The sequence below is a fragment of the Hemicordylus capensis genome, chromosome 5 (assembly GCF_027244095.1).
Source record: "Hemicordylus capensis ecotype Gifberg chromosome 5, rHemCap1.1.pri, whole genome shotgun sequence".
NCBI lineage: Eukaryota > Metazoa > Chordata > Lepidosauria > Squamata > Cordylidae > Hemicordylus > Hemicordylus capensis.
The window spans coordinates 104890157-104904609 of record NC_069661.1 but is presented as its reverse complement, the minus strand read 5'-3'; the positions used below and the strand labels follow the sequence as shown (position 1 = coordinate 104904609).

Genomic DNA, 14453 nt, shown 5'->3' with positions numbered 1-14453 from the left:
GGAATGTAAGGGAAGCAAAGCATTTTCATTTTCTGTTCATGTGCATTTGCTTACATGCAGGTGCACTAAAGTCAAAGATACACCCACTCTCTCCCCAATATTTGACTCTAACCAATATTTGACTTCTAAAGATCAGAGGAAGGGGTGGAAATCTGAAGAACTCAGATAGGTGTTGTGTGCACATTAACTGAATTTTTAAACACCTCCATAAAAGGCAAAATAGAAGTAGTGCTGTACCTACTGTGGAGTGCGCCGCTGATAGAAGAGTGGGGCATGCACACTGGCTCTGTGGCAGTCCAAACCCCATCAGTGCTGCTAACAAACAGGGAGAGCCTCTGTGGCTCCGAAGGGTGGCACCCGAGCTCTGATTTTCCCATTGGGAATGATGGGTAAATTGATGCTACAGCTCCGATGCAATTCTTAGGAGCCATGGAGGCTCTCCAGGTCTGCTAGCAATGCTGATGGAGTTTCGGCTCTCACAGAACCAACTTCGTTTTTCCACTGGCGGGGCATTCACAGTATGTAAGACAGAGTTTACCAGAGTCAAATATCAGAAAACAGAGGCTGGTTAATAGGGACAGCTGGATCCTGTGCTGTCAGGTTTTCTGCTTGTGTGTGTCCAGAGTCAGTCGGACAGTACAAGCAGCTGCTTAGAAGGAGAAGCAGCGGGCAGAGGGCACCATTAATAATGTATACTGATACTGATGTTATGCTCAAGATCTGTGTTTCCTGGCCTTTCTTGGGAGGTATCTGATCTTCTCAAATGAGAAGTAACCTAAAATCAAAAGCATGATGCTTCTAACAACAAGCTGTAGCTCTGAATTTCCCATAGGGAATGATGGGGAAATTGGCGCTACAGCTCCTTAGAAGCCCCAGAGGCTCTCTCCACCTTGGCTCGCAATGTTGGCTAACATGACGGTTCCATTACACTTATCCCCAGGGTTGCTGTAAATTACTAAGGCAGCCCTGGTGCTGTTCAGAAGCAGAGGTTGTGGAACCACCGTTTCTACAGGTTCCCCCATTAGCGACTATGGGGAACCCTGTGGAAATGCAGCTTCTGCAACCACTGCTTCTGTACAGTGATGTGTCTGCCTTAGACCTCCACAGAAGCCCTGGGGTGTAGCATTACGGAACTGTAGCACTGTGCATCATGTTAGCCAACATCTTTTAAAATACACACTCACATGCACACATCCCCACCCCGCCCGAAAATCTGGAGCCATCAAGCAACTCCCATTTTAAAAGAAATTTCAGAACATATCTTCTTAAAGCAAACTTTTACATGCGATTTACATTAGTTCTCAAAATGTTCTCCTGTGAGGGAAAATATTAGGGATGTGTGAATCGATTCGGGTACAAAACAATTTGTACCCAAATCCAGCTGATTCAGGTGATTTGTAAACAGAACAAATCACCCCTGTGCTCAGTTGCCCAGATGTGGGTACAAAACAAATCACCTAGATTCAGACCCCAAAACATTTGGGGATTCGGACCTCCATTTTGTGGCCATAGTGCATTGGGTAGTAGTGCCCAATGGGAAGCTACTACCCAAATTCCCTTAGAAACCCCTATCACGGTTCATCTTTGTTCATTCATAATCTTCTTTGGTGCAAAATGGTGAATGAAGTTAGAAAGAATCCACTGTCATTTCCTACCAGAGAATCTACTCTCAGAACACCTCAGACATTGGGGAAAAAACAAAACTCAGTACCCCATGGGCTTGTGGTTTTGGGGTTGGTTGGCACTACACCACAAACTGCTGTGTGCCACCCTGGTGACCCCAAGTGGAGTTATGGGGCTGCTGAAATCTCCATTATTCCCTATGTGGGGAAAGCTTAAAGACACACCAACTTCAAAATATATATTTTTAATCACCCCTTTCACCAATTTATTTGAAATCTGGGTGGTAGTAGGCATCCATTGGGGCACTACCACCTGACCCACCTTCTGCCCCTGGAAACCCTTTTCGGCCCCAAATCTGCCACAAAGACATGCCAAATTCCAAAAATTGTTAGAAGTCACTCCTTTGCCCCATGTCTTTGAAATATGAGTGGTAGCTTCCTTCCACCCATTGGGCACTACCACCCACCACAACCTGCTCTGGGCACCTTGGTGCCCCCCACGTGGAGTTATAAGGTTGCTCAAATCCCGATTATTTCTTTATGTGGGAAAGCTAAAAGCCAACTTCAAAAAAATTGAAAAAATCCCCCCTTTGCCCAATTTCTTTGAAATCTGGGTGGTAGCTTCCACCTATTGGGCACTACCACCCACCCTATTCTTTTGCCACCAGAACCCCTTTTTTGCCCTGAATCAATTCAGAAAATTTGGGTAAAAATAGAATCTGAGGTGATGGGGGGGCAGACCCAAAACAAATCAGGGGTCATTCAGTTCTGGTACAAATCGAATCAAAAAAATTGATTTGTGCACATCCCTAGAAAATACCATTCTTGGTTTTTATAGCTCCAAGTACAAATCAGCTTGCTACATAACATTTTTCTAATAAGCAAATCTTTAAGTATAATACACACATGCCCTTTAGAATTTGTGAGATAGGGGTTCACAACTAATTGTGTTTGCAGAATCAATAACTGACTACCATGCTATGGAAAATATGCTACTCTTTGTGGGGTCTACATGGTGTTACCTGTAATTCCCAATTTAAAACAAAAGGGATATGTTTCTGCATATCAGATATATTTTGGATGTGGGACACAGTAAATGATTTTGCTTTAAAATGGGCTTGCAGGTTGCAGTCAGTTCCAAAAATGTATATGTAAATGAGTAGAAACGTTTAAATTGTGTTACCTTAGTTTTTTCAGAGTGTATGTGTATCCTCACCCTGTTTTCCTTTCTGAAGTATCTGCTCACTCATTCTTTCCAGTTAACGCTGAGACTGTAGCATAAAAATGACAAGCTACTTCCTCTAGCTGAATATCTAACTGGCCTGCATAAGAATGCTGTGCAAATAAGGCCATCTGTATTGTACCCTTGCCCTTCAAGAGATTCCCCACTGTTGCATATCTCTGCAATACAATGTCCAATAGCCTGAGGGGCTGGAGTCAACAATAGCTGCTAATGGTCAGTTTGCAACATGGCAGCCCAATGTACAACTGCCATGCCATTGACCCTCAAGCTTTATGTGGTGTCAGTATGAGCTATCAGCTGTGGAAGGTATTACTATAGACCAGGGCTGCTCAACTTCAGCCCTCCTGCAGATATTGGTCTACAATTCCCATAATCCCTGGCTATTGGCCATTGTGTCTGGGAATTATGGGAGTTGTAGTCCAAAAACAACTAGGGCCCCTAAGTTGAGCAGGACTGCTATAGACAGTTTGTCATTAATCCTTAACCAAGCTGTCTTTCCGGACTCCGGTGCACTTGAGTCATGCCGTTGCATTATATGGCTTCCATCTGAGAAACCAACAAGTTTTAAGTTGCTTCTAGATAGTACTTTCAGAGCTTACTATGCTAATTGCCAAAATTGATCCTCTGAAGTGGCAATTTGCCACTGAAGCAGTGATTGCTTCAACTTTCAGTGGCAAACACAGTTCAGGGACAATTTTCAGTGGAAAAACAAGGTATCGGGACAGAATTAATCTGTGCCTGCCTGTATGCCCCAGTTCCAGCCAGGTTTGCCCTCCCCCATGCAGCTATTTTTGATTGTGGGAGGGAGGAGAAGACACTTATCCTTGGAAACATACCTCAGTACCACGTTTGCATTTATGTGTAGTTTGGCCCTTATTCCTTCATGAGGCAGGGAATAAAGGCCAAGCAATGGCTCAGAATAGGATTCAGTTGCAGATCTGTATGAGGGCTGCCCTGAAGATAGTGGCTGACATACTGCGTTAATGCAGTGTGCAAGTAACAGCAGCGTTCATGTAGTTGTGTGAGATCACAATTGCACAAACACTGTAATTGCATGGTCATGGTTGCGTGATGGTGTGGCCATTATTTCCAACAGGCTACCATCAGTGTAATTCCGGCATTCACACCACAGCACTCTTGCACAACTCTGTGACTGCTCTTACAACCATACATCAGCTCCCATGGTTCTGACAACACCTGAAAGATGATATGAGCATAGCAGCCATTATGTTCTACCTGCAATGGCAGAGAGGAGAAAAATAGGAGCACAAGGTGTGAAAAGTATATCTATCAAGAATGCTTAGTTAAATGAACCTCCATGTTCAGAGATAGTATACCTCTGAATACCGGGTGCTGGAGATAAACAAAAGGCAGCAGCCATCACCTTTTAATTCCTTACTGTGAAGCTGCCACAGGAATAAGCTGCTAAATAAAATTAAAATTGTATTTATTCTGCTAGAAATAGAATACTCAACTATTCAAAACTTCTTTATTTCAGTGTTGCATCCCATGCAGTTCAGAGGAATGTGTCACTGATTCAGACACAAGTTTTATTAAGACAAACAGCTGCTAGAAAACTAAACCATTGTGTAGAGAAAAGGTTAAAGCCTAGGACTACTCCTCCATTTTTTGGTAGTTCCCGTGTCTGTGTGGCAAAACATGTCCCTTGAAAACAAAAAACAGCACAGGAGAACACACAGTCCAGAGGTAAAATGATATGGCAACAGTAAGCTGGTAATGTCCACTACAAGGAATACTAGTCTGACAGGCTGTACTGCTACACAGCATTGGTTCACATCCAAACTGGCTCTGGTTTGCATGTTCCAGATACATATTTTTGGAGTTCAGCCTTGCAGCAAAGTTGATGGCCATCCTAGGCCAGATAGACCACATGCCAACCAGAGGCGTATCTAAAGAAAATAGCGCCTAGGGCAAGCATTGAAATTGCGCCCATTGTCCAAACATCTGACACCCATCTTTCAGATAACTTTACCATAATATCAGTGGGAAAATACAAGTCTGAAGGTCACATACAAGTCACATATCTGAATATGTGTACAATGACTTATATTAATTTTTTTTAAAAAAAATTACCTGTAGCCCCTTTGGGGGGCTTCTAAAGGCTGGGGGGGATCTGCAAAGGTTCCCCCTCCCCCCTGCTGGCCTCTAGGGCCTCACAGGGACCATTTAAGCATGTGTGGTAGCCATTTTTTAAAATATATATTTTTTTAAATGGCAGCTGAAAACAAAATGGCCACCACACATGCTCAAATGGCCTCTGTGAGGCCTGGTATGGCTTAGGGCCTCAAAGAGGCCATTTGAGCATGTGCTGTGGCCATTTTGTTTTCGGCAGCCTTTAAAAAAAATTTTAAGAAATGGCGCCGCCCTTCAAGTGGTGCCCGGGGCATGTGCCCTGCCTGCCCCACCCTAGATACGCCCCTGATGCCAACCCCTCCAGCAATTGCATGGCTCAAAAACAGACCAGCGCAACTGATTTCTCAAACTAGGTTTTGGGCAACCCTGAGGGTCTGTGAAGAAGTCTGAATAAGCTTCTGATGAGAATGTCAGGAATGGCAGACAAAGTTCCCTCAAGAGAGATTAGCCACCCTCCCAATCTTCCCTTGCAATAGTAAGTTGCAAGGGTGTGTTCCTTCCGTGAAGTAGAATACACTCTCTGCATGGGGGTAACAGCTGAGTCCAGAAGCCCAGGATGACAGCCTGTGCATCCTGGCCTTCTCTGCAAAGTCATGGGTCCTCTCCCTACACAAGAGCTCTTCAGCATACAAATTGGTATGGAATGGTCCCGAGGACACGAGACTAGACAAACACTGAACTTGTCTTACAGTATGGTTAGTGGTGCCATAGGCATCTCTCAAACTTACAAACAGCTTTAAAATGCATCAACTCTCAAACTGCTCACCCTCCAACTGACTTGTTTACTTATGACATCTTCTGGCGCTGACCACAATTGTCTCCCCAACTCTCCAAAATCCTCCTGAAATATTTGCTTATGTAATTCAGCATCTCCTGTCTTTTTTCATGAATATGATTAGTAAAGTTCTGTAGCAGCCAGGGTGCTGTAGGAGAGGTCATTGGTTATAGCAGATGTGAGTTTAAATCCCTACCCACTTACAGACACCGTGGGGATGAGAGTGCTTTCTAAACTATTGCGATGCTTTGGGGGGTGCCCCTGTACCTGGCAGCTATTCCTAGGCTGTATCTGAGAATCTCAGGATGGCATTGTCACCCATAAATGGCTAGGTATTCCAGTGGGCATAGACTGCATGTATCTAACATGGCGACAATCTTTCAAGGCGCTCTTCAGACCTTTTGTGACATGCTCATGTGCCCTGGCTTACAGTTTGGAATCTCTGCACGAAGATCACCTTATGTATGCAATAGTCGGATGCCTCCTAATCAAATGACATAACTGTCATTTCAGATGCCATTGCTCAACCAGAAGCTAAAATCATGGTTCCCCAACTCCCACTGATTGTTTGGTAAGTAGATGACTCGATTACATTTTACTATGGATACCTGCCTGAGGAGAATGTGTTTTGTTGCTTACAGTTTCAGCTGTTTGGCATTCTGAAATAATACTTACTAGCTGGCCCGGGCGCAGAGCATCCGCACCTCTAGTTTTTCTTTTTTCTCCCCCCTTCCCCCCCCCAACACCGTCCCTCCCCCCCAGCCACCACCTCCCCTCCCCCGGGCCCCCAGTTACTAGCTGGCCCAGGCACAGAGCATCTGCACTCTAGTCCCTTTTTCCTCCCCCCCTCCCCCCTCATTCTCGGCTCTCTCCCTCTGGCCACCACCCTCTCTCCACCCCCACCACTTTCTCTTGGCATTTATATACCACCCTATATAAAATTTCAGAGTGGTTTAAAATCTAATAAAATCCAAACCTAAAAACCATATAAACAGATTAAGATTATCATTAAAAAAAACCTTAACATATTATAAACTAAAAGCCTGACAAAATAGGTGTGTTTTCAAAAGTCATTTAAAACCCACCAGAGATGGGGAGATTCTGATTTCATCTGGGAGTGCGCTACAGAGCCTCAAGGCAACCCTAGAGAAGGCCCGGTTTTGGGTCGCCACCAAAGCCAGTGGCAACCACAACCGGACCTCCCCCAATGATCTTAATAGGCAGTGGAGTTCATGAAGATTCCCTTCCTGATTCCTGTGCTCCTCCACACTGGAACAACAACTGAGAATAAAACCCCAAAATGTTCACTCCAGCTGGAGTGAACACTAATACAGTTATGAGATTAAATGTCAGAACTGACGAATAAGCAGAGTTAGCAAATATGCTAAAGCCCTATTTGGATATTATGTTGTGTGTATATACCCAAGAGTCTGTACACATTTACATCTTTTTTGTGTGAATTAATGTACACGGCCTCCTCAAACACAAACTACAGATGGGAAGAGTACTGTTGTACATGCATCGATTATGTGTAAACTGTACACACATACAGTTCTGTTGTGTGTACAGATTGTACATGCGCTAAACATAAGGTGTGAAGGGCTACAGAGTTCCACAAAATACCAGCAGTGGGAATCAACTTCAGCAGCCACGTAACACTCCTTCCTCCGCAGGGAAGATGCCCTTTCTGTGGAAGAAAAGACTACTAAACCAGTTTAAGGGCTTAACTACTTTTTATATTAAACATGTTTGGGGGTTGTTTTAGTTAATTAGCAGTCATTACTTTCAGGGACCATGAGGGCAGGGTGGACTGGATATTTAACCACCACAGTTCCAACAGGAAATCATGTCCCTAAAGCTCCAAGACACACAAACATTTTGGCACTTAAGTGTGGCAGGAAAGGACTCAACTGTACACCACCTCCGCATGGTATAAAGCTATTCTTGATCGAAACCGCAAACCCACATATCTTTCCCCCTCAGTTAAACTGCTATGCATGTAATGTACTATGCAGTTCGGCCCCCAAGTCTGTTGTGTAAATATGCCCTTAATTGGGTTCTGTAGTGGAAATTATGGCCTTGCCAGCTATAAACTCCGTCCACATCTTAGGATGACCAGAAGTACTGGGAAAGCAAATTTATGTCTGTGAGGAACAGCAGACTTAGCTCTGGGAAGTTTTTTATGAGCAAAAAGGGTGAAGCAGGTGGCCAGAGATTGTGTTGCAAGATGTCCATAACATCAAATGCCTAGTTCCATCTCTGCTGGGCAGAGATGATGTCATGCTAAGTGTGGTGTTAGCTTTACGATGGGAAGAAAAAATAGGTTGGCCCAGCAGTTCCAGGAAATGATAAACTTGTAGGCAAATATATAGTTACTCAAGACCACGTATTCAGTTTAGGGCAAGGCGTATGAAAAAGCCCAGCACTTCAAAACTCCTTTTGTTTTGAACCTCTCTAAACAGTCATATATATTTTCAAAACATTCCCTGGACGATTGGTTTTCCAAGTTGAGAAGTCTTAAGCACTGCAGGTCTTCGCTCTTCCACGATTCATTCCTGACAAAAGCCTCTGGGTAGCAAGGAATGGCACACCTTTGCCAGTATTTTGGATGTCTACATCTTTTAATACTGCTCCTCAACACCAACTTGCTGTTTAAACTATAAAACAGTCTCCTCTCCCATATTTGCATGATGTTTTTTAAAATTCTGTTGAAAATATAGTTACAATATCTCCGAGTTTCACAAGCAGAAACTATTTAATGAAAGCAGGTGAATGTTTAATGCATGTAGCTCCCATAAACTGTGATGACAGAAGTTTGATGTGGGTTTTCCTGCTTCTCACCTCACACAACTCTGGAATGGTTTATATTTAATTTCAACTCCTGCTTTGGGGCTTGAATGCAGGATGTTGCTAGTTAATATTTAATAAAGGAAACATCCTCCATTTCTAGTTTTGTCCCACTTTATAACCAACCAACTTCCTCATTTTTCATCCACTACTTTAACCTTGCAAAACTCTGCTTCCTCAAACACCTCTTTAACCTACAGCATCTTGACACTATATTTTATAAAATATACAACTCTGCCTTCTAAGAAAAGTAGTAGTCGATGGCTCTCATCCTAGCATCTTGTACAAAGGACAAGTGCAGACAATACATCCAAGCCAGCCCCATCCAAACACAATTAGAGGCATAAACTGTGCTGTTCCCCTTCTAATCGCATTGTGGGCGGGGGTCCAAACCATCCCTTCACACACAATCTAAATATTGCTGCATGTGAGGGGATAATTAGGAGGGAAATGGAGCACCGGAGCAGGATGTGTTCATATGCACACACGGATGGAGCCAGTGTAGCCAAGCCTGGGTTTGGCTGCCTGTGAGAACGGCCAGGATCCATGCAGATCCCAGCAGTGCCGCAGCGCCAAAGCCTCTTAGCCGAGGTTAAGGGCCTTGCTGCCGGGATCATGAATCAGCATGAGCTGCTTGCAGCTTGCTCTGTCACAGAGACGGGCAACTGGAGTGCCCATCCCCTGTGGGAATCCCCCAGTGCACTGCGAGTCCCAGCCTCAGAGTGATCCACCCTGCTCCACGCTGCACAGAGCAGCACAGGTCATGAGGGAGCGCACTCTGCATAGGACGATCGTCTGGGGGGGGGGAGGCAAGGTTTGTGAAGCCTTTCCCCCGCCCACCCAGTAGGGCATGTGAATGCCCCCAGTATTCCATATGCAAGGAAGAACAGAATAAGGTGTCACTTGCAGCTGAAAACTATGTTTCCTCCCACATAAGGGAGCTGCTGCATCAGGCCAAAGGTCTTGCTCATCCAGCATCTTGTTTCCCCCACCGGCCAACCAGATGCCACCGAGAAACTTACAACAGGAGAGGAAGGCACATAGCCCTCTTCAGCTGTTGCTCCCGACTAGTATTCAGAGGCATACTGCTACTGAACGAGGAGGTGGCATATAGCCATCATGATCTGTAAAAATTCCCTTTAAAAAATTCCCTTTAAAAAATTCCCTTTAAAAGGGAATTGGACATAATTATGGAGAAAAAGTCTTATCATTGGTTAATGATAAGACTTTTTCTCCGTAATTATGTCCAATTCCCTTTTAAAGCCATCAGCACATCTTTTGGCAGTGAATTTTATTGATTAAATATGGGCTGTGTGATCTCCCATCACTTAGTTTCCTTGAATGATCCCTGGTTCTAGTATTGCAAGAGTGGAGGGAACTTATCTCTATCCATTTTCTTAACACCATTTACATGTTTATGTACCTCAGTCCTGACCCCTGCTGCTTCACCAGCCCTTTTCTAAACTAAAAAGCCCCAAAGGCTGTAACTTTTCCTCATGAGAAAAGTGCTCTAGCATGCTGATCATTTGGGTTGCCCTCTTCTGCATCTTTTCCAGCTCTGTAACGTTCTTCTTCTTCGCAGGGCAGGGGGGGTGGGGAGATGTGAAAACCAGAACAGCATGCAGAATTGCAGCTGTACCATAGTGTAAGGGCATTATGATATGAGAAGCCTTATTTTTCAATTCCTTTTCTAATGATCTCACACATGGAATCTACCTTTTTCACAGCTGTCTTACCCGGGACTAAACTTTTCACTGAGCTGTCTTCCAAAACCCCATAACCCCTTTCCTGGTTAGTTACTGGCAGATCACACCCCATCAGCATATAGGCGACCTTTTTTGCTCATCCTCTTGGGGCCCTTTACAACCTATTTTGGTTTTTAGCACCTTGAATAGCTTGGTTTCACCTGCAAGCTTGACCACCGCACTGCTGCTTACCCCTAACTGATCATACATGGACAAGTTGAAAAGCACAAGTCTCAAACTCCCAGCCAAATGTTTCAAGGCCAATTCCTTGAAAAGATGGTTTCATCTTAAAGATAAACTGGGCCCTGGCCTTTCTCCATGTCCATCTCTATTCTGGAGTAATGACCCTCCAGAGGTATCCCTATTAGATGAAATTTCTAAATGGGTCAGAAATCACTGTTGCCAAGTTATGCACCTATTAACAGAAGATGAGGTAAGCAGGCATGTAGAGATTATGGAGCAGGGGACACAAATCACTATAATCGCTATGAGCCCCACCGGCCGCTGAGGTCACTTGAGGAGGTCCGTCTCCAGTTGCCACCAACTCGTTTGGTGGCTACACAGAGACGGGCCTTCTCGGCTGCTGCCCCGAGATTGTGGAATGCCCTCCCTGCTGAGATACGATCCTCCCCATCTCTGGCAATTTTCAGAAAACACCTGAAAACACATCTCTTCAACCAGGCTTTCTCAGCTTTTAAAAACTTGTTTTTAAATTGTTCTGTTTGTTTTATGATGTTTTTAATTGTTAATCATTGTTTTATGCTTTATAATTTTTGTTTTAATTATTAACTGATTTTAATGGTGTTTTAATGTAAACCGCCCTGAGCCTTTTGGAAGGGCGGTATAAAAGTTTGAAAAAATAATAAAAACAAACAAACAAACAAACAAACAAACAAACAAACAAACAAATGTCTCCAGGTACCTCCTTGTTTTCCCACTCCATTATCCCTTCCTCCCTCCCACTCCCCCACTCCTGCTGAAGTTGGTAGCATTCTATTGCTCCTTCCCCCATGTCAGCGTGCTAATGCGAAGGAAGGGGCATGGCTAGCATGGGGAGGTGTACCTGGCAGTGGCCTGTCCTGGGGCCTGTCCTGTCACCAACTTTGGGACATCCCTGGGGATAAGATCCTATCAGGAAATCATACATCTAATGCAAAACCACTTCACCAATGGCCAACATCCAGAGCAAGAAGACACACGTGGAACAAGAAAAGTTGCGCGAGCCCAAGAGGATGGCTTAGTTGCTCAAAACAACAAGGATTTGCAGAATTGTGCGATAGTGCTCTTGTGCAGACGTTCCCCAATGAGGTGTGCCACAGCTGCCCAACACAAGGCTGGGATGCAAGCTCCAGGCTTAGTGCATCAGTTGCACACGAGCACAACAGCCTTCCACATGCAGTTCCTTGCTTCAGGTATCTGCCAGTATTTACAAATTAGAGATACGTTATTCATGTTAATACATAAATATGGGCAGCTTTGAAAAAACAACAGAAGCAGAATATTTGCTGATAACAGAAGGAGAGAGAATAAAGTAACTCGCTGCTATAAACTTCTGCTGAAAATTATGCTAATTAAAACTAATTAGAGCAATAAATGATATCAGGTGCTGCCCACACCAATTTTACAAGAGTGGAAATGGTTGTAAGAAAATAACCTTAAACAAATTGTCAATGTCTTATTAAGGGAAAGTGTGTATAAGCTGCAGTATAGATACTACCTGACCTCATCTTGATTAAAACATTTATCTTCCAGCAGAAGACTGTTGGAGGTGCAAGGCTGCAAGAGCAGATGTCCTACACACCTGTAGAACATGCCCATTAACTGTGAACTTTTGGAAAGATATATTAGTGGTGATAGAAGAAATGTTTGTATACAAATTAACATATGATCCAAGCACAGTAGTGTTTAGATAGATAAATATATCTTATTTATTTGTCATTTCTCTCTGTAAACCGCCCTGAGCCATTTTTGGAAGGGCGGTATAGAAATTGAATAAATAAAATAAATAAATAAAATATAAGAGAGGAAGTATGAAAATGTGATTCTGAATTAATTATCTACCTTTTATCTACATTTTTACTGCAGTTAAGCTTTGTATGGCCAAAGTCTGGAAGAAACAGATTCCTGCAGTCTAGAGTAAACTGTCATAATCATGTTTGGAAGCTGGTATTTGTGGTTAATTAACCTCATAAAACTTTGAAAGTAAAAAAAAAATATTTTGGCAGAAATTTGTTTTATTCATTCAGTAATGGCGCACTAACGTACAAGATACTATTAACCCACATATATTGTTTTCTATTTGTTGCATTTATTGCAAGGCAATGATTTTTTAAAATGCTTTGTAAAATGTTGCGATCTCTTGCCTTAATAAAAAAAATAAAAAGACACACACACACTGGTCCCAATACAGATCCTTGGGAATCTTTGTTCCTCCTTTTATAAGAATTCTCAATTTATTCCCTCTCTCAGCTTCCTGTTATTTAACCAATCCATGAAAGGACTTTGCCTCATATCTCATGCAAATCCAGTTATACAGTATCAACTAGATCACCTTTATCCACATGACACTTTCAAAGAAGTCTAAATGGTTAGTAAGGCAGGACTTACCTTTGTAGAAGCCATACTGATTCTCTTTTAGCAAGCCTTGTTCTTCTATATGCTCAAAAGCATAATAAAGATAAAATTAAATCAATCAATCTACTTGGGACACACATTACAAGCTAACTGGTCTGAAATTTCCCAGATTCGTTTTTTTAAAAAAATGGGTGTTACATTGGTTACCTTCTTTTTTCTGACACAGAGCCTGCATTTATGGTAGTGGCGGGGAGAATCTAAATCAGCAATTTCACATTTGGATTGTTTAAGAATTATTGGGCACTATCCAGATTAGACTTGTAAAAGGGTATTCTCCAATGCATTTGTAGAATGGGTAGAATAATGCTCTGAAATATTCTCTCCTATTCTAAATAATGCAGGAGAATATTCTTTTCCAAGTCTAATTTGGACCCACAACTTGTATTTATTGATGATGCTCATTTCCTATTGCTGTATTAGACTCTTGTTCTCTGAAATGTTAAAACCTGCTATGAGCCTACATTATCCTACTTTCTACCTCCATCAACTTCTTAAAGAAACAAATTTTGTGTGTAAACTATTTGTTGAAACAGTGGCCCCAACTCAGTTAACATCACTTGTGTTTTAAGAACCATTTCAATTTTATTTAGTAGGGGTTAGTCACAACTACCTTATCCCATTAATTTCAATGGCACTCAACTAACTATAGTTGGATTTAAGGCAATGCCATTGTTACAGTGGCACTACCAGGCAGGACATTGTTCTGAAACCACTGCCTTGAAGGCAAATCTTTCTTTGAAGGTGAAGTGTCTTAAATACATTCAAATTTGATTGACATTGTAAAGGACGAACAAGAAAATCTGTTCTGTAAAGGATTAATTTAGAATTTCAAAATTTCTCAGTACAGTAGCTAGTTTTCTATTTAATCCAACAAAACCTTAAAAAAACAAGCAAGAAAACTACTGCCTATTTATTTTGCTACATTTCAAATGCATGGGGGGTGGGGAAGCATTGCTCATGTCCACTTTGTTTCCTCTCTGTCTTTTCAGATCTTAACAAAGAAGAATCCAGATGGGGTGCAGGTGCTGTAAAATGATACAAAGGTACAGCCAACCACAGTATCACTTGAGATAGGACTAAAATAAAAGGGTTTATTTATATCTAAGGTTATTTTTTTTAAGCTTAGTTGCACTCTGTTTTCCTACTTTTACAAAAATACTGCAGATTTAGATAATACGGAAGACTCTTTTTATTTGTAGGGTTCTGTTCCCGCAGGTAATGAAACTGCAAATAAAGAGACTTTAACCCTATGGGGATTGAGGGGTTAGGTTCCTAGGCACACTGAAGTGTGCTGAAAATCACAAGAAAAAGTAGTAGAGAGCCAAAATAAGCACAGTGCCTTGCTCTCCAGCAAGAACTTCCAAATCCTCCTATTTTTCTTTTTTGGGTTTTTTTGTTTTGTTTTTGAAGAAAAGAGCCACAAAATGGCTCTA

At 42.5% G+C, this 14453-nt stretch overlaps 1 protein-coding gene across 5 annotated transcripts in view; it reads left to right on the top strand.

Annotated features, from left to right (window-relative positions):
• Positions 1-14453, top strand: part of C5H4orf19 (chromosome 5 C4orf19 homolog) — an 82163-nt gene that overhangs the window by 61348 nt on the left and 6362 nt on the right. For 3 of the 5 annotated variants that reach the window (XM_053251215.1, XM_053251216.1, XM_053251214.1), the window contains 3 exons: positions 6308-6365; positions 12856-12973; positions 14010-14063. In XM_053251215.1, the coding sequence (XP_053107190.1) occupies positions 14032-14063 (32 nt within the window). In that variant the 5' untranslated portion in view covers positions 6308-6365; positions 12856-12973; positions 14010-14031. Of the gene's footprint in view, positions 1-6307; positions 6366-12138; positions 12792-12855; positions 12974-14009; positions 14064-14453 lie in introns of those variants that run through there. The other 2 variants (XR_008307519.1, XR_008307518.1) reach the window with 2 other exon arrangements.